This window comes from Hetaerina americana, unplaced genomic scaffold, assembly GCF_022747635.1.
Source record: "Hetaerina americana unplaced genomic scaffold, ioHetAmer1.1.p SCAF_5, whole genome shotgun sequence".
NCBI classification, from domain to species: Eukaryota; Metazoa; Arthropoda; class Insecta; order Odonata; family Calopterygidae; genus Hetaerina; species Hetaerina americana.
The window spans coordinates 18,069,811-18,096,991 of record NW_027287095.1 but is presented as its reverse complement, the minus strand read 5'-3'; the positions used below and the strand labels follow the sequence as shown (position 1 = coordinate 18,096,991).

Below are 27,181 nucleotides of genomic sequence, written 5' to 3'. Positions count from 1 at the left end.
ATAATTTTTTTTACTCATCTTTATCAAAGACTTCACTCGAAAGAAACGAAAATAACTTCACAAGTAAATTAAATGATAAATTCGGAGGAATATTTTTGAGGATGACCATGTGGAACATCATTGAAAGAAATGAAATCTCCATTAATTCCGCTACTTTATCATTCGTAATAAGCAATATTTTTTCCCATGTCTAAGTATTTGATAAATCTTTCCATATAGTTTGGGGCTTAAAAAAGTACGGAGGAACCGATGAGGGGCAGGCCCATCCTTAAATAAGATTATCTTTCCCGAGAACTCGACTTTTTCACGGCGTCGACTCCTCTCTCCCCCTCCCTCTCGCAAAATAGGGTGGTGGTCAGAAGTTTTCCAAGTAGATCCTGCTCTTGTGTCCGGAGAAGAATATTTATACCTCAAGAGGCATTTATTCTAAGATCACAGAATACTTAAACACGATTTTAAAATTAGTAAGACGAATAGCTAAACAGTGTGTGCATTTTAATATTTTTCATTATTTTATTGGTGCAGTATGGGGCCGAACTTAAAATCAGTTTAGACTATATTAAAATAATTTAAGTGGGCAAAAAGAATGACAAATAAAAACACTTTGTAAGCTCTTCATAGTCACAAATTGGGAGCAGAATTTTACTTTGACCTGTCGAGTGGTAGAAAATTGAATTTAAGAGTGACCTAGGGAATGATAATATGCTTTATTTTGAGGAAATAACCAGAGAATGATCGGACACCTACGCCCGATTCCGGATCCAGTTCAACCGCAAACTTTTAAGGTACTTTCTTCATAAATTCTAAAAATTGAACACAAGGTAAGACTTAACCTATTGTTATTCAGGTTTAAGTGTAAAATCCTGGAGTAAATAAACAAGAGAAACACGTTTCACGACAATGGAACGAAAATGATGAATGAACCCTCCTTGAATAATGACATCACGAACTGAATATATTTTTTAACCTCCTCGAGATAATCTTCAACCATTACCGCAATAATTTTAGTTTCTTACATGCTGGAAAGATTATCATAAATATCATTATGTAAACAAAATAAACATGAAACCCTATTGTGCAAATCAGTGCATAAGATCTCTTGTGTAAAATGTAAATAAACAAGAGAAGCACGTTTCACAACAATGGAATTGAAATGATGTTACTAAGCTGTTACCAAGGACTCTTCAACAATAAAGAAAAATGGGAGCCTTATGCTGTAAGTAGCAGATATTAGTCTCTCCACAAATTTTGATAAAAATCTACTCAATATTATAATGTATAGTTGTTTCAGTTCAATTATTACTTATTACATGCTAAAAGTATTTAAAATATTATACAGGCGTACAGTTATCAAGGAGATAAGTAGAAATAATAGCATTTATGGTTGCCATGCATGTATTCTTTAAAAAAATCAACTCCCAAAAGGGATGATTGCCCCTTATTGCGGAGCAATAGGTTTGAATAAATGTATTTACTTTGACTTTGCAGGTTGTTGCAGAAAAGCGGTGGAGATGGAGGACATGGAGGGAGAAGGAGTTGGAAGTGTTGAAAAATTGGTGGCAGTGAAGGAGGAATATGTGGAGGCGAAGCAGGAAGATGTGGATGCGAAGGAGGGAGACGTGGAGGTGAAAGAGGAAGATGTGGAGGATGAGGAAGCGATGGAGGAGGAGGATGAGGAGGCAGAGGAGGATGTGGATGACGGGGGGTATGAAGGAGACGATGAGGAAGTGGGGGAGGAATGGGAGGAGGAGGAATGGGAGGAGGAGGAAGATGAAGAGGAGGATGATGAGGAGTTGGATGAAGAGGGATATGAAGGAGACGATGAAGGAGATGGAGAAGATGAAGGGGAAAGGAGGATGTGGCGAGCAGGCAATGTTGGTGGAGGGGACGCCACCCCCTTCAATGTTAGAAGGGTACAACATATTAACCCCCCCTTTGCGCCACATCCTCCGGGAGCTGTGAGAGACCGTCAAGCTCCGGTCCTCCAGCGTAGGGCCAGTTTTCCTCCTACAGGACTCCTTCAGCCACCCCTCCAAAGGAGTCACTCCTTTTGAGAAGGTAAGATTCCATAAAGCATTCAGAGATACCTCACTTTAATCCCTAATTTTTGCAAAACTACTCTCTCTTCACCCCTTCTGCAATTTCTCCCCTTTCAACTGACAATTATTGCTGCATGCATTCTGGGGCCTCCTCACGTACCCTCATCCCTCACGCAAAAGAAAAACATTCCCTCCCCCCTAAATCATGGAACCTACATTGGAGCACTTAGAGTAACATTCTTACTATTTCTTTTAATATATTAGCTGATGGTCATGTCCAATCAATAGCTATTCTGCAAAAATTCAACAATATGGCAAGGATATTGTTTTTGTTAACAGCTATCCATGGAAATTTGAATATATTTCGCCCTTTGGCAAGATGTTTGTGTCAGAATCTGTGTGTGCATGTATATATTCATGCAATACAGATAGAGAGAGAGAGAGTGAGAGGGATGAGAACGATCTTGTTTCCGTGGTTTTGAGGCATTGCCTCTGATACTTTATTCCGCATTTTATGGATATTTTGAATGGAAGCATGTCCTTCCTCAGAATGAATATTGCCTTAAGGCAATAATGAATCGTTTTAAAAATCTTTTTAAAATACATGGAATGCCTATGGTCACCTCAAACTATGCCTAAGTTTCCAAAATATAACGGCACTGTGCACAACAAATAAACTTGGATTAGTGCAAAGAAATAACCAAATTTTTGTGTCTGGCAAGGATTAGTACAAGTTAATCAGTCCCTTAAAAGACACTCAATTAGGCCAGAACAGTGCAACAGCAAGTAATAACTATTTTGGAAAGCATTCACTCCTCGACTAACAAAATATTTCGCCGTTTGATACATTCAGTTTCAGCCACTTGAGGCAGTGTGTCAATCATAGTTTTCACCTTCTGGTCGCTCTTGCAGTCAGGCTTGGATACGTGGTGTACAAGTCGGTTCCCGCGGGTGGGCGCCTGTGGCAGGTGCTGCCCTACCTGGCGCGCTGCGCGGCGGAGAACAGGTATGTGCTCCGCGGGGGGAGAAGGAAGAGGAAACTGCTGCAGAAGGAACTGCTCTGGAGGCTCCGGGGTCTATGGCGGGTTGTGCCCGGGTGACCGCTCTGCGTCCCCGAAGCTCAATCAACGGCTGGGTCATCTGCAGTGCCATTAAAATTAAGAGTGGCAGCTTCTCCCCTGATTCCATGGTTACCCAGGAGAATACTATCTATGCAGAACATGAAGGATTCGGAAGAATTAAATGTGTAAATAAATACTCTTGTCTCAACAAAATCGCCATTTTATTTCTTTGGCCAGCAAAACTCTATGAGTCACTGTTGAATATCTTTGGGAGATTTGGATTAAATTTGTCCCCCTCTCTGTGCTTATTTCTCTCCTAACTTAGAACCCTTACAAGGTATCAAGACACGAGCAGCACATCACCTGGCTCCTGACATAGTTGATTAACACTTTCTGTGTGTAAACTGTACCTTATATATATTCTTGACTGGATACTTACCTATATATTAGAGCATTGTAAGCTTATAGACAAAGTTGATTGGAAACCTGAGAAAAAATGCATCTCATGGTTAAAGGAACAATAAACGACCGTTAAGATCTCATATCATTTCTTGAATATTTATGGCTTATTTCCTCTGGAAAAAATCTTCTATTGTTCAATCGGCTGGTATGCAAACACCATAGATCTCCACACAGAGCCAATTTGCATTAACTTATTCCAGGCTTCTTGCACACCAAAGTAACTCTTTACTTTTCAAAGCCTAAAATTTACGGTCCATTCTTAAAAATGTAGAGACTCAGAGGATTGGTGATATTGGTTTTCCCCCAGCTTGCGTTATTCGTGAAAATTCCTCTCCGACCCTTTTCGTCGCTTGTTATGATACTATAGGGAAAAGTAAAAGAAGTGATGGGAGAAGGGAAATATAGATTCAGATGAGGTGCAGGGACAAGAGATTAAATAAATCTATTGAGAGTAATTGGCGGAAGAAACACAGGAAAGAAACATATAATTTTAATTTAATACACTGACGTAGAGTAGGTTAAGGATAGATTCTGGTGGGTCAAAGTAATTGTGATTCAGAAAAGGGAATGGGAAAAGGGCGTGGGATCGAATCGAGGGTACCCAGGACATGTAATTACAGACCAATCTCTATCACATCAATTTCATGAAAGGGTCTTGCACAAATATTTGCGATTAATAAAACATAAACTTATCTTGTGAATGTTTACGAAACGAGATGTATATAAGGTTGAAGATTGACACCGATAATGAAATTTTAGCTCTTGCTTTACAACGTCTTTATTATCTCCTGATGCAAATTGCCTTGGGGAAAATAACAATTTCACCAAGAGAAAATTCAATCGTACTCACCTCTCCCCCAACAAAGGACCGACTCATGGCGGCAACTCGATCACTCCGCCGCATATTGCACTCGGACGAATCCGAGCAGCCCCATTGGTGTGGCGAGTTAAATATATAAAAAACTTCTTTTGGCTCAACGGAGGCTACTTTATTGTGCAAATTCATGTCACTGGCCCGCTTAAATAACAAAAAAAGTCCACTTTTTTAAGATAACAATTAGAGCCTCCCCCTTTTCCTACGACAGGTGACAAATGATGGCTTGCCTGTTGAACTGAAGATTCTTCTAAATTCACATTGACAACATCTGCAAGAATTTAAAATTTATAATGTGATGCTCTAAGATTTTATTTCGGATCAACAGTAACCCGAGCCTTTCATTTTTATGTTCCGTTTTATGCCATAATGAGGTAAAAAGTTTATTATTACCCCATTGGGTAATAAAACACTTTATGGGGTAAATGTATTTTTACCCCCATCGCACCACGGTAGGAAAGATCATGTCAATAAAATTAGTGGTATTAAGGGTACAATAGATGGATAACATTGTCCGACCGCAGTGTCAATTCTTCTTCATTATTATCATTCAGGTTTACGTAATTCTTTCTCCCCAAGCTTGAAAGTATGAGAAGACAGTCTTCCAGATGGCTGAGCGTTTGTTAGGAGAAAATCACGACTTTAATGATAAACAAAGTATTTCCTCGACAACAGAATATATTTAGACCTCGTGGATAAATTAAAAGGTGATAAACCTGTAGGGATATTCAAGAGGGGGTAACCTTAACACTATACAACAGATTAAATCAAATAAAATTTTTTGAGTATATTTTTTAGATATAAGGACTTAGATAGCAGCAGAGGAGATTTAAATATTCCATCATTTCAATGCCCCCGCCGAATTCCTTTTAATCCACAAATTCTGCGATCTTTAACCAACTTGATAATTTAGCAGTCTTTACATAGGTAGTAGCACCCCGATTAATGCAATTAAAATTGCTCACAACGCCATTTGCTTGAAATGGCGAGTCTGTATGACTTTTTGAAAAATTTGGTGAAGAAAAGGCACAACAAAATAATTGGGTATTATGTTTGAATCGAATGACCCAAACTAAAACTAATTTTAACACACATGAAGCTACGTGATGTTTTAATGTGCTAAAAACTATAATTACAACCGTTTGATACCTTTGTTTATTACTCCTGCCAGTTCAGAGTGGTGCTTATACCCCACACCCTTACCTTTTTCTTCATCCGCGATTCTTTCTTCAATCTCTGATCCTCAACAGCTAGTTCTCCTTAGACTGACAACACCATCATCCACCAAAATCTCCACTGAAAAAAATACCAGTCAATCGAACGCTTCTTAATTGTTGGAAGTATATTGCAGAGGACAGTGTCGCAACCGTTTCAATTATATTTGACATGGTTAAATAAATAGCAGTCTAGTATTAGTATTATAGAAATTGTTTTATTCAGACATTCCCAGATTATGACAAGGACTGTCCTTATTGACCGCAGACAAATTGCACAACTGAGATGGCAATAGGGTACGTATAGGCGGCCCTATTTCCGATCTGCTTTCTATAAATAAGCATTCCTTTACGTTCATATCTCCATAAGGCAATTCTCTCCAGTCCTACCATAACCCACCAAGGACAAGGAATTTCATAGAGCAGATACCTGTACATGTACTCTCTGCAACACCGGCTTTCAGGCAGATTCATTACAAGCGGTAATTATCAGATTGCCCCAGAGCGTTTTTAGAGGAATGCCATGAAAGTAGGCGTTTTTGTGGGCAGAATCAATCTATCTGCGTTTTATCTCTTACGGGTAATTTTTTGAAATAGAAAATAGCTTAACCAGGCATTTAACCGAGCATGTGTAGAATGATGACTGGATGAATACATGTTTTTACATCACGGTTCCCTGATAGATTCAAGTTGCCTACAGGATATTTATTTAAAGATTATGCTATGTACGCCTGATAATGAAGAAATAGCGAGTTTGCTCTTAAAAAATGTATTTCACAGCACGGGTTATGTCAGATTTTTTATCCTATATGTAAAAATGGTACCATCAGTAATGGTTTAGTATATCAGTCTTATTCCATTAGCTTTCAAATTGCAACCACCACGATTCCATCGGCAGGCAAATCGCCTCTTCTCGAGGTGGATTGTTTCGAATGCTACACTGAAATTAAATCACAGGTTTATGGGACAGTAGCCAGGGAAGTATGCATCATCGATTAAGAATAATGAACGTCAACAGATACTGTTGTGGAATGTCACACAAAGTTCTCATTTTGGGTTTCAGTATGAGTATATAACAGAGAGATCAACTATTTGAGGTAGTGTATTCGCTTCTATTCATTCATTCACCATAAGTATAGAATTATGCATGGCTTTGTCAATACATGTTTTACACTTTATATCAATGAAAAAACATTATGCAAAATATCAAAACAATATGAAAATACAAATACATACAATTTACAATTTTTTTGGGATTAACAATTTCAATTATACATTTAATATGGTATGCATTAGAAAATCACCTACACTATAGAATGATTTACATAGAAGTAGTTTTTTCACAGCACACTTGAATTTAAAGGAACTTTTGATATTTCTAATATACGCAGGCAATTTATTGCACGTAAGTATTCCCTGATGATCTATCCCTTTAATCATTTTATTTACTCTGTGCTTACATGGAATGCATTTTAGCTTCTCGTATTATGACCATGAAGGTCAATTTTTAATAAACATGTCTTGATTTTCGTTAATAAGAGACACTGCTTCAAAAATGTACCTCTTTCATTAACTGAATAGGATTATGGTAATTAAATTTAAGTTAGTATCATCAGCAAATATTATTGTATTGGAGAGTGGTAAATTTGCAGGTGAATCATTTATGAAGACTAAAAATAGTAGTGGCCCAAGAATGGAGCCCTGCGGAACTCCACAAACAACAGAAGTTGTACTTGATACAGATGAATTCATTTCAATATATTGTGACCTATCAGTTAAATATGATTTAAACCAGTCCTTTGCATTGTCTCTTATACCATATGTTTCTAATTTTTTTAAAAGAATTCCATGGTTAAGTGTATCAAAACTATTTTAAATCAATAAAAAGCCCTGCAACATGAATATTACTATCTAAGGCATTCCATATATTCCTTGTAAATGAAAAAAGGGCATCATTAATGGACTTATTCCTTCTGAAGCCAAATTGATGATTGCCAATGACAGATGATTTATTGAAAAAGGAAATCAATCTCAGATACATAACCTTCCCCAAAATTTTGGAGAAACCTGAAAGTAAGGAAATTGGTCTATAATTCTCAATGTTTTCCTTCTTTCCTTTTTTAAACAGAGCTTTAATTTTTGCAACTTTAAATTTGCAGGGGAATTGACCAGCACTTGGGGAAAGATTAAAAATTGCAGTCAGTGGTTCAGCAATAAAGGTGGCACAACTTTTTATAACAGCATCAGGTATACCATCAGGGCCACATGAATATTTATTATTTAACTGATTGATTATCCTCAAAATTTCATTTTTAGTAACAGGCTCTAGATATATAGAGGAGGAATAGTATAGAGGAGAAGTATCTGTATTAGTGGGTGACTGTTTGGGAGTTGGATTGACACCTACTTGGGCAAAGTAATCATTGAAAATGTCTAAAATTTTTTAGACTTGTTATTGTTGTGCCAATAAAACATATTTTAGATATTGTATTGCTATTAATTTTATTTTTCCCCGTCTCCTGTTTCACTACTTTCCAGATAGCCTTAGATTTATTAGATGCTATCAATGAGCTGGTATGCAGCTTTTTTGCTAGAGTAATAGTAGTTCTCAAAATTTTACAATAACTTTTGTAGTATTTTATTAACTCTGGATCATTAGAATCAATGCATAGCTTATGCAATGCTCTTTTTCTATCACAAGAAAAATTATTCCTCTTGTTAACCAAGGACTATTTTCAGGTTTACTTTTATTATCCTTGACAATTTTTGTTAACGGGAAATGCTAAATCATGGCAATAAGTAATGATATTGATAAAGCTGTCAACTTAAGTATCAAGATCAGTCGGGTAATTAATATCCTCCCATGTTACTTTTGACAATAATGTATTAAAATATTGAAGACTATAAGGATCATATGTTCTTTTATACATAATTTCTGCGTTTAACTTTTTATGGTGTCCATCGTCATATGATAGGGATAAGAGAATTGTTTTGTGATCAGAAAGTCCTGTACAAATAACCTCAGAGGTCTTTTCATAAAGTCATTCCCAATAATAAATTGATCAAGACATGAGTTGATCCTTGTTGGGGCTTCAATGAGGGACATTCGGCTCCTAAAAACCACCCAATTGAAAAATGGAGGTAGATAGTGTCTCTTGCATACTCCCAACGGTCGTTTGTTATCCAGCCTTGGGCAACAACACTTCCCCATAGAAAAGAGATTGGCTAAGGAAAAATATGAACGTAGGGCCCTGCATGAGAAAACAATGCTGGATTACTGTCCGAAACTAAAACTCTTTCTCAAATATTCAACCAGTGGAGGCCTTAAGTTATGCATCGGATGGCAGCAGTTCTCTTGTTCGGTTATTGAAGATTCATCTCCACGGATGACCAGAATTCTTATCCGCAGAGGAAAGCACTCTTAATTTATAAACTTAGTGACGAGAAAAGGAAAGAAATTGTAATGCAGCATTATATGGTTAATGGAAAAGCAAAATTGTTAATCCTGGGTAAACTAAATACTCTAGATCAGGGCTCTTAGGAAGAGAGTAATACGGGTAAAGAAAGCGATCTTAGGGTTGGCAATCTGGAGGAGATTCTCAAGTCCACATGGAAGAGTAAATGGGAATGCCAGGCGAAGTACGGCGACCATGAAGTAGCATTCCATGACTCCCGTGCTTGCAAAAAGAAGATATTTACCTCGCGCGTGTAGGGAATGTCAACTTTTCATAGGTAGATTGATGTCTCCTCCTGAAATCGGTCGCCGAAGTGAAGTTCGGTGTATGAAAGCATAGGCTGTGACTATAATGATTGCTCTTTGGTAAACAGTTTGAGCGATGTGAACTTTGATAGCCCTGTTGCTCATATGACTATTTACAGCCCAAATAAAGTAAATGGGGTCTTTCATTTTGGTCCGTTTACGATTTAAAGTAACACGTTGACTTTAATAGTGCATAATGCTGTTTATGATACGAGTACCCATTCGTTTGAACAAATGAACACACTTTGATACCACATGAAAACGGAGGAGGTAAATGACAAGCAATGTTTATTGGGCGTGTATTATGTTATAGGTTCGAAAGTTGAATCTATCATATTATCTAACACCTTCCTTTTTGCGGAAACACTGAAATGGACATACTATCAATCTAATAACGCAAAAAAATCGCAAAATACATCATTCAGAAGGAATGAGAAGAAAGAAATGAGAGAAGGAGAGAGAAAGATTGCACGAGTTTCCTTTTGCTGACCCAAAGAGGTATCGCGCACAGCTCGTTGGAACCCATTCTCCGGCATTCGTCAAAAGGTGAGAACGAAGGCCGATGGCCGGTCCATCACGTCCCTCCTGCAGAAGCTACAGAGAGGCGCGTCCTACTGATGCCATGTTACAGCGGTCCATTAAAACAGGAATCCGCTGCCTTCGGATAAAGTGAGTGGAAGGAACGTGAAGAAGGATGATCAATAATGGAACAGGAGGAAAGGAAGCGACGAGATGATTCAATATAACAAAATATTAAGCACAATCCACATATACATAATACTTTCTTATAAATACCTATAAAATAAATACAATTCTAGAATTAATTTCATCTTAATAAAACATTTCATGCCTGCTTATTGCTATGTTACACAAGGATAAGTGTGCCTAACTCGGTGTATGCTATCTCCAAATTAATGTCATACCCAAATCACTTTAAATTTCCTGCCTAATTTCATCGCTTAGAGTCACTTTAATTCACTCCCCATTTTTCTAAGTGCATTCGTTGCGTCCCTTAAGCCCCATCGGGGGCCCTACCGCGTGGGTAGAGGCCTTGTCTCGAGCTAAGGGGGCTTCTACACACTGAACCTGGAACGTAAGGGGGGGCAGTGGGGAGGAGAGGAGACAAATCCCTACCTTGGTTACGTATGCAAGGTCCATCGGCGGCAGATCGTTCTCCAACGACGGTTCCTCGGTGCACGCACACATCACAAACACACAAGCACTGCACTAACAAACGCACCATAATGACCATGCACTGCACACCACTGACACTAACACCAACGTCATGGCCAATCGCCAACAAACGCTGGGGTCATCTTGGCGGATTCCTTCCTCTTCACAGGAACTGGGAGGCTCCGTGTATGTGGGTGTGGTGATTACATGTTCTTTGGGTAGCGTAATGACATGCCTTGCATTTTGAGTGTTGATGGTGGGGTATAGGATGTTCATCGGAATGAAAGATTTAGATTAACAAGGAAGAAGCACATTTCACACAATAACAGGCGAATCATAGTTTACCTAGGATAATCCGCTGACGAATTAACTGTTATTCTTGTCTGTCATTTAAATTCCATGGAATGAGAAGATAAGTGAACTTATTAATTACGAAGAAGATCTCGACGTACGCACAATAGCTTCCACTCACGCAGCATGGGTATGGGACCGCAGTCGGTATGTCGTACGCATAAACAGGTGGAGAGTACAAAAAACTGAACTTTTAGCACCATGTAGGAAGTCTCACACAGGTAGCAAGAGTTAAAACATTAGATCTTCGATGAGTATGGACGGAGCAATGCATGGGCACTGATCGACCGAGCAATGAATTGTGAAAGGTGATTGTTGAAGACAATAATACAGTGAAGGTCTCCAAATAGGTATGTAGATATGACGGCTACTCTCAATCTCCGTATATTGCCATTCCATTAGGGAAAGGAGGAATTGCAGTGGATTGAGTATTGGAGAGTTAGTGGCGACGCAGTGCAGGGGAGAGATGTCAATCGTCGAATGCTGACGCAAATACGGCAAACTGATCACAAGTGAAATTTAAAAGGGCTAAATCAACCTTATCACACTCTTCAATGAAAAAGTGGGAGGACAAACAACCACAGGCTGCCGTATAACTTGGGATGGAAGAAGCTCTACCGACATCAAGTGAAGAATAGTCCAATCAAGGTAGGCGTTCGTTAAAAAGAGACAAATACCATGTTCACTGAACATAAGATTGAAAACAAGTGAAATTTCGTTCGTGTGGCGCATGGCACTCAACGGAAGTGAGAACTGGAATATTGGAAAAGTGGACCAACGAAGAATAGAAGCATGTTAAACATGGTGCTGGCGGAGGATGCTGAAGATGAAATGGGTAGAAAGTGAGGAACGATGAAGTATATAGAAGAAAAGAAGATGAAAGGGCCATATGGAGAGCTCTGCGGCAAATAAGAACTAGAGGGATATGGCATACCATGAGGCACAATGGATTTGCTAGAAATAAAATAGAAGGAAAGATCCCGAAAGACAAACACACAGGGAAAATTAAGTACGACGAAAAACGGAGCCACCAAATAGAAAAGAAGGGCGGGCTGCAGTAAACCAATCTTAGGATTGAAATTCTGATGACGTGGAATGTGAAATACTACCTTGATCAAAAATTTCCCGGAATTTATTCAGAAAATTAAAAATACATGTTTATTCATCTAAATCTATATTGTCCCCTTCAAAGTAATCCCCATCGACTGCAACACACTTATGCCAGCGCTTGATCCAATCCTCGAAACATTTTTTATATTCGGTTTTCGGTATGTCCATCAGTGCTTCCTGCGATTTTTCCATTACTTCCTCTCGGCTGCTAAAACGCGTTCCCCGTAATGGTTTTTTAACTCGATTGAACAGAAAGAAGTCACAGGGGGCCAAATCAGGTGAATTCGGTGGCTGTTGGATGGTATTTGTTGCATTTTTCGTCAAAAAATTACGAATAATGATAGCCCTGTGCGACGGTGCGTTATCATGGTGCAAAATCCACGAGTTTTCTGCCCACATTTCTGGTCTCTTTCGGCGAATTGCTTCACGCAAACGTCTCATAACGCCCAAATAATACTCTTTGTTTACTGTCTGGCCTTCTGGCAAAAATTCATGATGCACTACACCGTTGTAATCCATGAAAACCGTCAGCATTGCCTTCTTTTTTGACTGAAAACGACGTGGTTTTTTTGGTCTCGGCTCATTTGGTGAACGCCATTCACTTGCCTGATGTCTGGATTGCGTGTCGTACTCATAAACCCACGTCTCGTCTCCAGTAATGATCCTTTTGATGAATGTGGGATCGGATTCAGCCTCGCAAATCATGTATTTTGCGACGTCAACACGGTCTCTTTTTTGCATGAAATTGAGGTCTTTTGGCACCAACTTTGCTGCTACACGACGGAAACCCAAATCATTAACCACAATGTCTTGGGCGGATCCATAGGCAATGAATGTTCAAGTCCTCCGCTATTTCTCTGATGGTTAATTTGCGGTTATTGACCAACATTTCTTTTACTTTATCAATTTTTTCACCGACTTTCGATGTCGATGGTCTGCCACTGCGTTCATCATCTTCGATTGACTCACGACCACTTCTGAACCGCTCGTGCCACTGGTAAACGACCGTTTTTTTTAGAGAATCGTTGCCGAAACACTTTTCCACATTTCCAACGTCCGTGCGCCACTAAATCCGTTTTTTACGCAAAATTTAATACAAGTTCGTTGTTGCAAATTTAAATCCATTTCTACAATTGTAAAAAATCGCCAACACACACAGAGATAGATGTACTCTTGGCTACGTAACTTTTGCAAATGTCAAGTTATGACACTAAGATTTAAAGGGAATATCAACAACAGTTGTACCAATTTAACAAAAAAAACAGAACTCAAATCGGAACGATGGGAGCGCCACACGGTGGTTATTCCGGGAACTTTTTGATCAAGGTAGTAAATTTAAGGAGAGTTTTAAATCCTAAAAAGGTAACTAGTAGTCTTCAGCAGAATCACAAGAAAAAATCCACAAATGTTTTGATAAATACATATAAATCAATGGAACGAGGAATGAAATCCGTTTAGAATGATGGTGAAATGAATGTTACGAGACCACAGTTTTGGAATACTCGCAAATATCCAAATGGACGTTGAGAAAATTTCCACTTCTCGTAAACCCAGTCTCCTCATTTGAAAAAAGTTAATATCTGGGGATTGAGAGGGATATATGGGCGCAGCTGGAACGACAAGAAGACTTCCCAAAAAAATGAGAAAGAAGAATAAGTCTCATGTGAAATATTTATAGCCGCGGATGAATTATATCAAACATTGTTTTAAGTGAAACCTGCTGGCATGTTTTAGATTGAGAAAATTGTACAAAAATGCTAGAAATGCACCAAGGAAAACAAATTTTCAAAATTAACAAGGGAGAAGTACACATCTCGCCTAAATAAACCCGAGTACATACAGAACTGGATTCTGGAAGAGTGTACGGTAATAATTCAAATAGAGCCATGCCTGGAACGACTGAAAGTAATACATATTGAAAAAGTCCCCGAAATAAGAATACGTCGGGATAAAGCTGAGAAGATAATCAGGAGAATGAATCATCCTCTTGATAATTAAGGGATTGAGTGCATCATTCCTTGCGAATTCACCTCGTTCAGTGGTGCAGCTAAATATACGGTAGGTCAAATATGAATTTTCAACAGACATATCAAACTAAGGCGTACTGACGGAAAAGATAATTTTCAAATGAAGACAGCTATGAGGAGAGTTGCTCGAACTTTGTAACCTCAGAATAATATCAAAGGAAAAAGCCGCAGTGATCAAATAAAAAATGTGCTCTCGATAAATAAAGGGCAAACTATCTCACTGGCCAATCTGGCAGCATATGGCATCTCCTAAGACTTCTCATGACGTCCCACTGCCTAAAAGACTGTCAAGAGACCTAGTTCTAGGACGCCGAAGGGAAAACGGAGCTTTCCCACGGTGGAAATGCGACACATTGTTGATGTTTTCTCAGAATGCCTGGAAGGAAGCAGCAGCCGAGGATTTCTGTTGGAAAACTTGCTTAAGAGCAATAGGAGACGACAAGAGTAGAAGATTTACACACAATTAGCTATAAATATTTAGCATAATGTAGGTGCTCACCGTTATGACGGAAAGAAAACTGTAATCATTCAAAACATGGAATTCTGTCAAGTCAGATGGCAAGAGTCATACCTTCAAGACGCAACATTATGCGGGAAGAAGGTTAAAATATAAATAGTCCAGGAACTGGCGAGAATGTATTAAAAGAAAGATTGCTGAAATTGCGTGCAAAGAAACCGTGGAACGTATACGACAAGGGTCATATGATGCCCCATAGCAATTACAGAGGACAATAAAACCGTGAGGAAATGCAATGCCAGAAACCACATCGTGTAGAATTTACTTCAAAGGTAGCTACAGAAAAACAATCCATGGATTTTTTTCGGAAGGAGATCATTGAAGACAATTTCACATGCTAACTGTGGCAACAATTATTTCAGATCCCATTATGTTTTCTCGGAAGTTTGGGTGACGCAATTTCTGGATAAACAAAAATTTCCCGGACTTTTAGAAACGCACAAAAACTACTCCATCCGCGACGACATATTTCGGACGGAACAATGCGTCCACTCCAATGTGTAGGCTGACTAGACCAGAGATGAGTGGCAGAGGGTGTAGCTGACTATTGTAGCTGGTCAAATGGCGAAGTAATCCGGTATTCGCAAGCCACGTGCGGAGACGAACATACGCCTCAACTTGAGAATCGTAATTTAACCGAGAACCAGAAAACAAACGGTGGCCCAGATTTGACAAATGGCAATGTGATTATTCACAATATACAATTTAATAAGCGTAAGCGTTATTGACAAGGCCATTTCTGGCGGAATCGACAGAAGTTACGTAACATGTACACTGACAATTTTTAATTGAAAAAATAAGACATGCCAACAATGGTTGAAGGTAGGAAAAAAATATAAAAGAGTACCAAACAACGTACGACAAATTTATTAAGCAATTCTGAAAGAAAAAAACCCTAGGTTGTGACGAATGTAAAATAAGAGTAGTAGTACTGACCCAATAATGTGTTACTCCTGAAACAGAAGAAATAGCATTTGAAATAACAAAAACTACATATTTTTCAAATATTCTAATATTTTCAATTGACTTGGAGAAATCATTAAAACATTAGATCCGTCCGACAACGAAATCTTTCAGACTTCTAACGGTTAGTGACGTTTGACGCGGCATGCAATTACATGAAGTTAGTTCGAAAAATTAATTCAGATGGAGCAAAGGGGTGTGGAATATGGAAATTGCTTGTTTCTTAATGGAACTAAAAATATAACTACCGCGGTGAAGCGTTAATTGTCATGAACACGTGGTTGGGCGAACACTGCTCTTCTCTATTCATAATTCGGGAATGAAATGGAGGCAACTAAAATGACTTACATCCACCTCGACAGATGAAGGCCCCTCCTCGTACCCGGATGCGACGTATACGACGGGCCTGGACTTCAAATCTCACGAACTGACACAAACGGCTTCTTGCACAGACTAAATATAAGAGGCAAAAGAACGATGTCGAGTCCGGCTGGCCTTTAAATAGGGAAGAGCTAGGAAAAGAGGGTGGGCGGGAGGGGATGAAGGATAAGGGTGGGCGAGTGAACAACTAAAGGGGTGAGTGGCGTGGGGGGGAAGAACATTTGGGGGAGGAGGAGGCCAACTAGGATCGAGGGGAGAGCCACGCATGGGAGGAGGAGGAAAAGAGTGGGTAATCGAACGCAAAGAGGGCATGAGGTGAAGAAAGGTTAAGGGAGAAGGAGGAAGGAGGGTCAACCAAATGCACCGAAGTTATTGGCGAGACTGCCGGTCGCGGTGAGTGAGCCCCTAGATCATGAGGGAGGGAGGGAAGGGAGGAGGGGTATAGGCGATGACTGTTGGTTGCCCCGAAATGGTCGTCACGAGGGTCAAATTGGCGCCGCGGAAGAAGAGAACAACCCCTCGTGCACTCCCTCCGGTCCATCCCACAGGCCAGGTCACGGCCTCCCAGTAACCCCACGAGGGCACGGTTTTGAGGTACCTCCAAGCTCGCCACGCGTTCGAATATCTTCGGCCCGTTTCATTTTCGACGCGGCCAGCATTCCTTATAATCTTCATTTGGTCCATATCGTTCCTCATAAGGCCTAGTTATGGATTTTGCATAATATATGAGAATTAGAAGACCTTTAAAAATATACAAACCTACAGAAAATCCGATAAGGTAATTCTGAACTAAACAGGACAAGTCAGAAATAAAGCCAGGAGTAAAAGAAGTTAAAATTTGTTTGCTAGTCTTTCTGTAAGGAACAAGGCTAGGGGAAGAGGGTGGGCGGGAGGGGGTGAAAGAGGGAAGAGGGTGGGCGGGAGGGGGTGAAAGAGGGAAGAGGGCGAGAATTTGAAAAAGTGGGAAGATAGTTTGGGAGAAGGACGAAGGTAGTAGAACCTATGTGGGGTTGGATGTGGACGAGAATGGGGTGACAGGACATGGATGTGTGCTCAAGGGAAGGGGTACTGCAATTCCCTTCAGCAAGGAAGCCAGCGGCTAGTCGACCTACCGGGATTCGAGCGGCTTGGAAAGAGGAAGTGTTTGGAATGGGGTGATGGCGGAATCCGATGAAGAAGAATCACATCGAAACGCCCTTGTATAAGGTCGAATCGGCACCGTAAAAGGAAAAACAACGCGTAGTGCACTCCCTCCCTCCGGCTCTTGCCACAAGCCAGGGTACGCCCCCACTTTGCTCCATTAGAGTGCGGCCTGCGGTAGCTCCGATCTCATAGTAGCGCGTTGGAATTTCCACGAACACCCCGCCCGCCCGTTCAAATTTCGATGCAGCCAATGTTTCCATAAATCTATATTAGTTTAAGATCGTACCTTGTGACTCATACGAATGGATTTTGAAGTAAAATATTAGGAATCTCATGCTCTTAAGAAATACTTGGAACACGGCGTTATTGGAAATTCGATAAACTAATTCCGACCGCCAAACAGAGCAAGTCGGACGAATACCAAACTCACTTGATTCCCTCTAGCTGGCTCGGGAGTTGGAAAAGCGAGCTAGGCGGGCATCAGTTGGGAAGGGGAAGGATTTGGAAGGGGGGAGTGGGACGGAGAGGGACTGGCGATACGAGAATGCGGACGAAGATTCGGAAGTAGGGGAATCCGATTGGGTTGCAGCGGTATATGTCCACGCAATTATTCATAAAATACACATTATTCCCACCAATGAAGGGCTATTAAACTAAAGAGCATATTGAGATCAATAATGGACGATGCCCTCCCCGGACTACAACCTTGACGTGGTGGAAGGGCTTGTGCGTTCCGATGACCCCTAGGGCTGTGCTGGCGGGAGTAACAATAATTGCTCCTGGTAGGGTCACCCATGCCAGATATGTCGAAGGTTAGGAGCCAGGCGAAAGGTAGTCCACGCAGCGTCTGTTCCTCATTGAGGCGGCTGCAATGGCGTCTGACCCCAGTGGGGCGGCAAGTAAGTGATGGTGTCACGTTAAAAAAACTATTGAGGAAGGCAACGGGAAACCACCTCAATTATCATTCCCAAGAAATATATGATGGACAATAGAGATATTTTGAGTCCTGGCAACCACGGGACTCGGCACAATCGGCCGTGTGTCGTGCCTGGCATCGGAGGAGACGAGTATAGAATAGAAGTATAGAATAATATACAGCGGTGGGGACGAGAGCCACCGAGGGGTTGCCATAGTATTAAATAAAGAGGTAGGAAGAAGCGTAGTCAACATAGAGCAGGTAACGGATAGATTATTACTAATAGAGATAAAAGTAGAACCGACGAACTTGGTTATTATTCAGGTATACATGCCACCGAGCAACCATAAGGAAGAAGAGGTCGATAGGATATACGATCAGCTAGAGGACATAATCGCGCGTGTTCCCGCAGGGAAACATTTGATATTGATGCGGGATTGGAATGCGACTGTAGGCGAAGGAAGAGATTCCAAAGAAACTGCGGGAGATGCCGCAACAGTAACTTTTAACGGAGTCATCCCCGAATGTGCATTTCAATGCAACAATTCAATGCAAAATTCAATGCAATGCAACATTTCAATGCAAAAACAATGGGACGCCTCGGTAGCTTAAGTAGCTAAAGCATTCGACCGGATATTGAGGGATTTGGGTTCGAATCCCAGTCAAGGCGAATGATTTTTACACTCTGAAATTGTTGCATTGGAAGGAAGAGATGGTGATGAGGTGGGGGACTACGGTTTAGGCACGAGGATCGACCGCGGGGAGAAAGCAGTTGAGTTCTGCAGAAGACAGGGGTTAGTCATCACCAACACTTGGTTTAGACACCACAAGATACGGTGGTATACATGGTAAATGCAAGGTGACTCAGAAAGGTATTAGCTAGATTATATCCTGGTTAGACACAGGTTTAGGAACAGTGTAATAAATTCACACAGCTTCCCGGGAGCGGATGCGGACTCCGACCACAACTTAGTTGTTATGAAATGTAGCGTACGTTTCAAAAAGATAAGGCAGGGGCGGCGAGTTAGAAAATGGAATGTAGGAGCATTAAATGGTTTGAATAGAAAGGAATACAAACTGGCGGTAGAGGAAATCATGGAGGATGGTAAAGAGCTAAGTATTATCGAAGAAAAATGGGAAAGTTTCAAGAAAGGGTTTTCTAAAGCCGCAAAAGACACTATCGAAACCGTTAACGCTAAAAGGACTAGGAAACCATGGATCACGAATGAGATGATTACAAAGATGGATGAGCGGCGAAAATGGAAGAATGTAAATACAGAATTAGGCAAGTTGAACTGCAAAGAATTAAACAATAAATTGAGGTGGGCAACAAATAAAGCAAAAGAAGCATGGTGGAAGACGCAGTGCGAGGATATGGAAGGTCTGCAGAGGAAGGGTGAAATCGGTGCGCTGTACAGCAAAGTTAAATCGCTATCGGGAAGTAAGAAAGGAGGACCTTTGCTAACAGTTAGAGATAAGGCGGGTATGGTAATAGTTGACGCAGGAAAGATCCAAGAGAGATGGAAGGAGTATATAGAAGAACTGTATAATAAAGAACTTAGACCAGCAAAATTAGACATAGAGGAGGAACATGACGTAGAGGAAGATAGCTTAGGTCCAGGCATACTAGGCAACGAGATAGAAAGTGCATTAACGGAGATGAAACTAAATAAGGCCGTGGGGATGGATAACATTCCCGCGGAACTTTTAAAATGCTTGGGAAAATGTGGGAGGGAGAGGCTATATGGGCTGATCCGTACTATTTACGAGGAAGGAATATGGCCGGAAGACATTGTGAGATCAGTTTTAGTTCCTATTCCGAAAAAGGTAAAGGCTACATCATGTGAGGACTACAGGACAATAAGTTTGATATCCCACGCAGCTCGAGTTGTTCTCAGGATCATAAACAAAAGGATAGAGAGTAGGGCAAATTATTACTTAGGGGATGTTCGGTTTGGGTTTAGGAAGGGGAGAGGTACGCGTGATGCCATTGCAGTAATGAGATTATTAATCGAAAGGAATATAGAATACAACCGGTACGTATGTGCATGTTTCGTAGATTTCAAAAAAGCGTTTGATATAGTGAATTGGGAAAAACTAATGAGTATATTGCAGAAAATAGAAATAGATCGGAGGGAAAGGAGGCTAATCCGCAACCTGTACATGTCTCAGACTGCTCAGGTGCGGGTGGGAAACGGGTGGTCCGGATAGGCAGTGTTAGGTTAAGGAGTGTTAGGCAGTGTTAGTTAGGAGGCAGGGTTGCCCATTATCACCGTTGCAGTTCAACCTGTAGGCAGAGTAAATGATTATTATGTACAGTCATAATTTATACTATATATTTAAGATTCAGGTGTGATACAGTGGAATTGTTTCGTAATAACAGAGACGAAGACTATTACTATTTTCCACTTACTATTAAGTGGAAAACTGTAATAGGCTTCGTCACATTTATTCAGTCATTATTTGATTATTCTTATTATCAGCAGTTCGTCTCGCATGCAAAATACTCATTTTATACTCAAGATGCTAGTTGCATTACGATTATTTTTTATAGATTATGCTTGAATGAAGACGATCTATGTGAGGCATATAATAGGCAGCTTGAATTGTCTTACTGCATTTTGAAGGTTTAAAATTGTGTAATGGCGTGGCATATTGGCCAACAAGATATATCGAACTGAAACACATGCGCATTGCAGGATACTATGTTTAGCTGGAGCTGTTGAAATTCTGTTGGTTTATCAATAGTTCTCCATTATGTGAATGTCTACATATGCTCGTACATGGTATCTTTAAGATAAGCCCCAAGGTCTGTGACAGGGTCTTCTTATACACAATATTATATGGCACTCTGCCGATTAAGGTAGGTTTTGGATGAATACAGCCATTGCAATCATACAAAATTTATTTATATTCATCGCCTATACAAAATGCACAATCTGAAATTGAGGACTACAGTAGGTCCCTCTCTAATTTCGCATACATCCTTCTGTCTTTATTCCGTCAACATTCCTATCCTATTCCCTCCCCTTCCAGGTTTGCATATCACTCTCCACCCTTTAACAAAGCCTTCAACACCGTAATACCCACCAATATGCCCTTCATCCATTTTTCCTGCCTTCCTATGATTTCTTCAAACAAACCCCTCTCCTCCCCCACCATGCCAAGCCATTCACCGTCTCTATTCCCATTTATGTCCACTTCATCCTTCTCCACAGTCACATGCCGAAGCCTCCAGTCTATACCATTCAACTCGCTTCAAAGACCATTTTTCGCGACCTACATAATTACTCACCATATCAATCAATGTTTCAACAAGCCTTTTCTTAACATCCACGCTCAACGTCCCTGTCATCACTTCTTTCCTTTTTTAAAAGCGTCTGTGCCTAACCCAATACCTATCCTTATGCCCCTGGTGTGTGGCCCATTTTGGTCCAGAAACGTCCGAGATAGGTAGAATGTTCTACCGGCTCTAGTCAATGAACTCCCGCATAAACAATTAACTTACCCTATCTCTTTCACTCAATTGCCGCTCCACTGTGGTCAGAGGCCTTTGTACCCGCCTTACCGGGGAACAGACGCTGCCCAGCAAGCCGCCGCAAGGGCGTGTTGCAGGGGGGTGTTAGAGCAATACCCGTCATTACGAAAAAAATCGCAGGTAAAAGTCACCAATTTTAACAATCCGCCAACAAAAAAAACATGGTATAAATTCATGCAGAACCCCTTACGACAAACACAGAGCATGATCTAATCACAGGGACTAAGAATGGTGACTTCGGCTGCCGGAGTGGATCTATTTCAACCTTGGATAGGCGCGAAATCGTTATCCGCGGATCCCTTGATACTCTAGGATTATCAAATCCAACTCGCCTCTCGAAAATACGTAAACCCTCCAACCGCATTGTACCCTTACCCGAGGTAGAGAATGGTGGAGGGGTGGAGACGTAGACACGCATCGCCGGGTCTCGCCAGACGAGTGACACTGACAGTGGGTATAATTGTTTCAAGTGAGCCGGAGGAATGAAGGGCTGGATTCACTTCGCGAAACAGCGGAAAGGTATATGCATATCGGGAGTCTTCATCAGTTCAAGAACTTAAAATTCTGAGGAAAACATTTTAGCGATGCGTATGATAGTACAATTCTTATTCAAGAAAATTTTTGTTACTCATCATTTTCAAAGGCTTCACCCGAAAGAGACGAAGATAACTTCACAAGTAAATTAAATGATAAATTTGGAGGAATATTTATGAGGATGACCACGTGGAACATCGTTGAAAGGAATGCAATCTCAATTAATTGCGCTACTTTATCATGAGTTATAAGCCATAGTTTTACCCGTGTTTAAGTATTTGATAAATCTTTCCATATAGTTTGAGGGCGAGAAAAGTGCGGAGGAGCCGATTAGGGGCAGACCCATCCTTAAATAAGATTATCTTTCGCGAGAACTCAACTTTTTCACGGCGTCGATTCCTCTCTTTCCCTCCCTCTCGCAAAGTAGAGTGGCGGTCACATGTTTCCAAGTAGATCTTGCTCTTGTGTCCGGAGAAGCAGATTTATACCTCAAGAGGCATTTATTCTAAGATCACAGAATACTTAAACGCTGAGTTTTAAATTAGTAAGACGATTAGCTTAACAGAGTGTGCATTTTAATATTTTTCATTATATTATTGGTGCAGTATGGGGCCGAACTTAAAATCAGGTTAGACTATATTAAAATAATTTAAGTAGGCAGAAAGAATGACAAATAAAAACACTTTGTAAGCTCTTCATAATGACAAATTAGGAGCAGAATTTTACTTTGATCTGTCGAGTGGTAAAAAATTGAATTTTAGAGTGACCTAGGGAATGATAATATGCTACATTTCTAAGAAATAACCAGAGAATGATCGGACACCTACGCCTAATTCCGGATCCAGTTCAACCGCAAACTTTGAAGGTACTTTCTTAATAAATTCTTTAACGGGTTGGATTTCTGTGGGATTTCGCCTTCTAATAGTTTCACCCGGAATGTCCACTAACTCTTTGTTGGATCTCCCGTCCAATAATCAAGGGTCTCTGCCGTTGTGGAACAGAATCGCGATACCATGCTATTATTGTATAGTATATTCGAGTATTCCTTGCATGAATTTGGACTAATAGTGCAGGGTGGACCATTTCGAAAAATGGTATTCCACATTTTTGAAATCATGAAAAATAAAGGGCTAGATAATAACATCCGTGGATGCCATTTTGGAAACTCTGGGTTTTATGATATGTCGTTTGTTGAGTCCTGTATAAAAATTGAACAAAAGTTAAGACTTGAGCTATTGTTCTTCTGGTTTAATGGTAAAATTCCGGCCCAAATAAACAAGAGAAACACGTTTCACAACAATGGAATCAAAATGATGAAAGAACCATCCTTGAATAATGACACCTCGAACTGAATATATTTTTTAACCTCCTCGAGATAATCTTCAACCATTACCGCAATTATTTTAGTTTCTTACATGCTGAAAAGATTATCATAAATATCATTATGTAAACAAAATAAACATGAAACCCTATTGTGCAAATCAGTGCATAAGATCTCTTGTGTAAAATGTAAATAAACAAGAGAAGCACGTTTCACAAAAAATGGAATTGAAATGATGTTACTAAGCTGTTACCAAGGACTCTTCAACAATAAAGAAAAATGGGAGCCTTATGCTGTAAGTAGCAGATATAAGTTATTCCACAAATTTTGATAAAAATCTACTCAATATTATAATGTATAGTTGTTTCAGTTCTATTATTACTTATTACATGCTAAAAGTATTTAAAATATTATACCGGCGTACAGTTATCAGAGAGATAAGTAGAAATAATAGCATTTATGGTTGCCATGCATGTATTCTTTAAAAAAATTCAACTCCCAAAAGGGATGACTGCCCCTTTTGCTGAGAAATGGGTTTGAATAAATGTTTTTACTTTGACTTTGCAGGTTGTTGCCGAAAAGCGGTGGAGATGGAGGACATGGAGGGAGAAGGAGTTGGAAGTGTTGAACAATTGGTGGCGGTGAAGGAGGAAAAGGTGGAGGCGAAGCAGGAAGATGTGGAGGCGAAGGAGGGAGTGGTGGAGGTGAAAGAGATAGATATGGAGTTGGAGGAAGCGATGGAGGATGAGGATGAGGAGGCAGAGGAGGATGTGGATGACGGGGGGTATGAAGGAGACGATGAGGAAGAGGGGGAGGAATGGGAGGAGGAGGAATGGGAGGAGGAGGAATGGGAGGAGGAGGAATGGGAGGAGGAGGAATGGGAGGAGGAGGAATGGGAGGAGGAGGAATGGGAGGAGGAGGAAGATGAAGAGGATGATGATGAGGAGTTGGATGAAGATGGATATGAAGGAGATGATGAAGGAGATGGAGAAGATGAAGGGGAAAGGAGGATGTGGCGAGCAGGCAATGTTGGTGGAGGTGACGCCACCCCCTTCAATGTTAGAAGGGTACAACATATTAACCCCCCCTTTGCGCCACATCCTCCGGGAGCTGTGAGAGACCGTCAAGCTCCGGTCCTCCAGCGTAGGGCCAGTTTTCCTCCTACAGGACTCCTTCAGCCACCCCTCCAAAGGAGTCACTCCTTTTAAGAAGGTAAGATTCCATAAAGCATCCAGAGATACCTCACTTCAATCCCTAATTTTTGCAAAACTACTCTCTCTTCACCCCTTCTGCATTTTCTCCCCTTTCAACTGACAATTAATGCTGCATGCATTCTGGGGCCTCCTCACGTACCCTCATCCCTCACGCAAAAGAAAAACATTCCCTCCCCCCTAAATCATGGAACCTACATTGGAGCACTTAGAGTAACATTCTTACTATTTCTTTTAATATATTAGCTGATGGTCATGTCCAATCAATAGCTATTCTGCAAAAATTCAACAATATGGCAAGGATATTGTTTTTGTTAACAGCTATCCATGGAAATTTGAATATATTTCACCCTTTGGCAAGAATTTTGTGTCAGAATCTGTGTGTGCATGTATATATTCATGCAATACAGATAGAGAGAGAGAGAGTGAGAGGGATGAGAACAATCTTGTTTCCGTGGTTTTGAGGCATTGCCTCTGATACTTTATTCCGCATTTTATGGACATTTTGAATGGAAGCATGTCCTTCCTCAGAATGAATATTGCCTTAAGGCAATAATGAATCGTTTTAAAAATCTTTTTAAAATTAATGGAATTCCTATGGTCACCTCAAACTATGCCTAAGTTTCCAAAATATAACGGCACTTTGCACAACAAATAAACTTGGATTAGTGCAATGAAATATCCAAATTTTTGTGTCTGGCAAGGATTAGTACAAGTTAATCAGTCCCTTAACAGAAACTCAATTAGGACAGAACAGTGCAACAGCAAGTAATAACTATTTTGGAAAGCATTCACTCCTCGACTAACAAAATATTTCGCCGTTCGATACATTCAGTTTCAGCCACTTGAGGCAGTGTGTCAATCATAGTTTTCACCTTCTGGTCGCTCTTCCAGTCAGGGTTGGATACGTGGTGTACAAGTCAATTCCCGCGGGTGGGCGCCTTTGGCAGGTGCTGCCCTACCTGGCGCGCTGCGCGGCGGAGAACAGGTCTGTTGTGCTCCGCGGGGCGAGAAGGAAGAGGAAACTGCTGCAGAAGGAACTGCTCTGGAGGCTCCGGGGTCAATGGCGGGTGGTGCCCGGGTGACCGCTCTGCGTCTCCGAAGCTCAAACGACGGCTGGGCGATCTGCAGTGGCACTAAAATTAAGAGTGGCAGCTTCTCCCCTGATTCCATGGTTACCCAGGAGAATACTATCTATGCAGAACATGAAGGATTCGGAAGAATTAAATGTGTAAATAAATACTCTTGTCTCAACAAAATCGCCATTTTATTTCTTTGGCCAGCAAAACTCTATGAGTCACTGTTGAATATCTTTGGGAGATTTGGATTAAATTTGTCCCCCTCTCTGTGCTTATTTCTCTCCTAACTTAGAACCCTTACAAGGTATCAAGACACGAGCAGCACATCACCTGGCTCCTGACATAGTTGATTAACACTTTCTGTGTGTAAACTGTACCTTATATATATTCTTGACTGGATACTTACCTATATATTAGAGCATCGTAAGCTTATAGTTAAAGTTGATTGGAAACCTGAGAAAAAATGCATCTCATGGTTAAAGGAACAATAAACGACCGTTAAGATCTCCTATCATTTCTTGAATATTTATGGCTTATTTCCTCTGGAAAAAATCTTCTATTGTTCAATCGGCTGGTATGCAAACACCATAGATCTCCACACAGAGCCAATTTGCATTAACTTATTTCAGGCTTCTTGCACACGAAAGTAACTCTTTACTTTTCAAAGCATGAAATTTACGGTCCATTCTTGAAAATGTAGAGACTCTGAGGATTGGTGATATTGGTTTTCCCCCAGCTTGCGTTATTCGTGAAAATTCCTCTCCGACCCTTTTCGTCGCTTGTTATGATACTATAGGGAAAAGTAAAAGAAGTGATGGGAGAAGGAAAATATAGATTCAGATGAGGTGCAGGGACAAGAGATTAAATAAATCTATTGAGAGTTATTGGCGGAAGAAACACAGGAAAGAAACATAAAATTTTAATTTAATACACTGACGTAGAGTAGGTATAGGATAGATTCTGGTGGGTCAAATTATTGGTGATTCAGAAAAGGGAATGGGAAAAGGGCGTGGGATCGAATCGAGGGTACCCAGGATATGTAATTACAGACCAATCTCTATCACATCAATTTCATGAAAGGGTCTTGCACAAATATTTACCATTAATAAAACATCAACTTATCTTGTGAATGATTACGAAACGAAATGTATATAAGGTTGAAGATTGACACAGATTATGACATTTCAGCTCTTGCTTTACATCGTCTTTATTATCTCCTGATGCAAATTGCTTCGGTGAAAATAACAATTTCACCGAGAGAAAATTCAATCGTAGTAATTCAATGTTACCTAGAAGAAGAATCAAAGAAATTACTAAGTGAACCCTTTTGATGGAGTTAGGTGGGGTATATTAATGGTGATACAGAAAAGGGATGGGGTTTACGGAAGGGAAAGATCATTAAAAAGACCTGAATCTCAGTCAGAAAGTCCGCTGGGTTATCCCCTTAGTAAAGAAGTTAAAAATTAATAGACTTCAAAATCGAGCATAGTGCTTTGTTGATTTAGAA

General features: G+C 40.4%; 1 protein-coding gene across 1 annotated transcript in view; it reads left to right on the top strand.

The window, feature by feature from the left end:
• The first annotated feature begins 1,200 nt into the window (after positions 1 to 1,200).
• Positions 1,201 to 27,181, top strand: part of LOC139693542 (uncharacterized) — a 54,307-nt gene continuing 28,326 nt past the window's right edge. Inside the window, exons 1-6 of the mRNA XM_071591742.1 lie at positions 1,201 to 1,216; positions 1,489 to 1,705; positions 2,893 to 3,045; positions 22,669 to 22,691; positions 23,952 to 24,168; positions 25,490 to 25,826. Coding sequence (XP_071447843.1) covers positions 1,201 to 1,216; positions 1,489 to 1,705; positions 2,893 to 3,045; positions 22,669 to 22,691; positions 23,952 to 24,168; positions 25,490 to 25,826 — 963 coding nt within the window. The remainder of the gene's footprint in view (positions 1,217 to 1,488; positions 1,706 to 2,892; positions 3,046 to 22,668; positions 22,692 to 23,951; positions 24,169 to 25,489; positions 25,827 to 27,181) is intronic.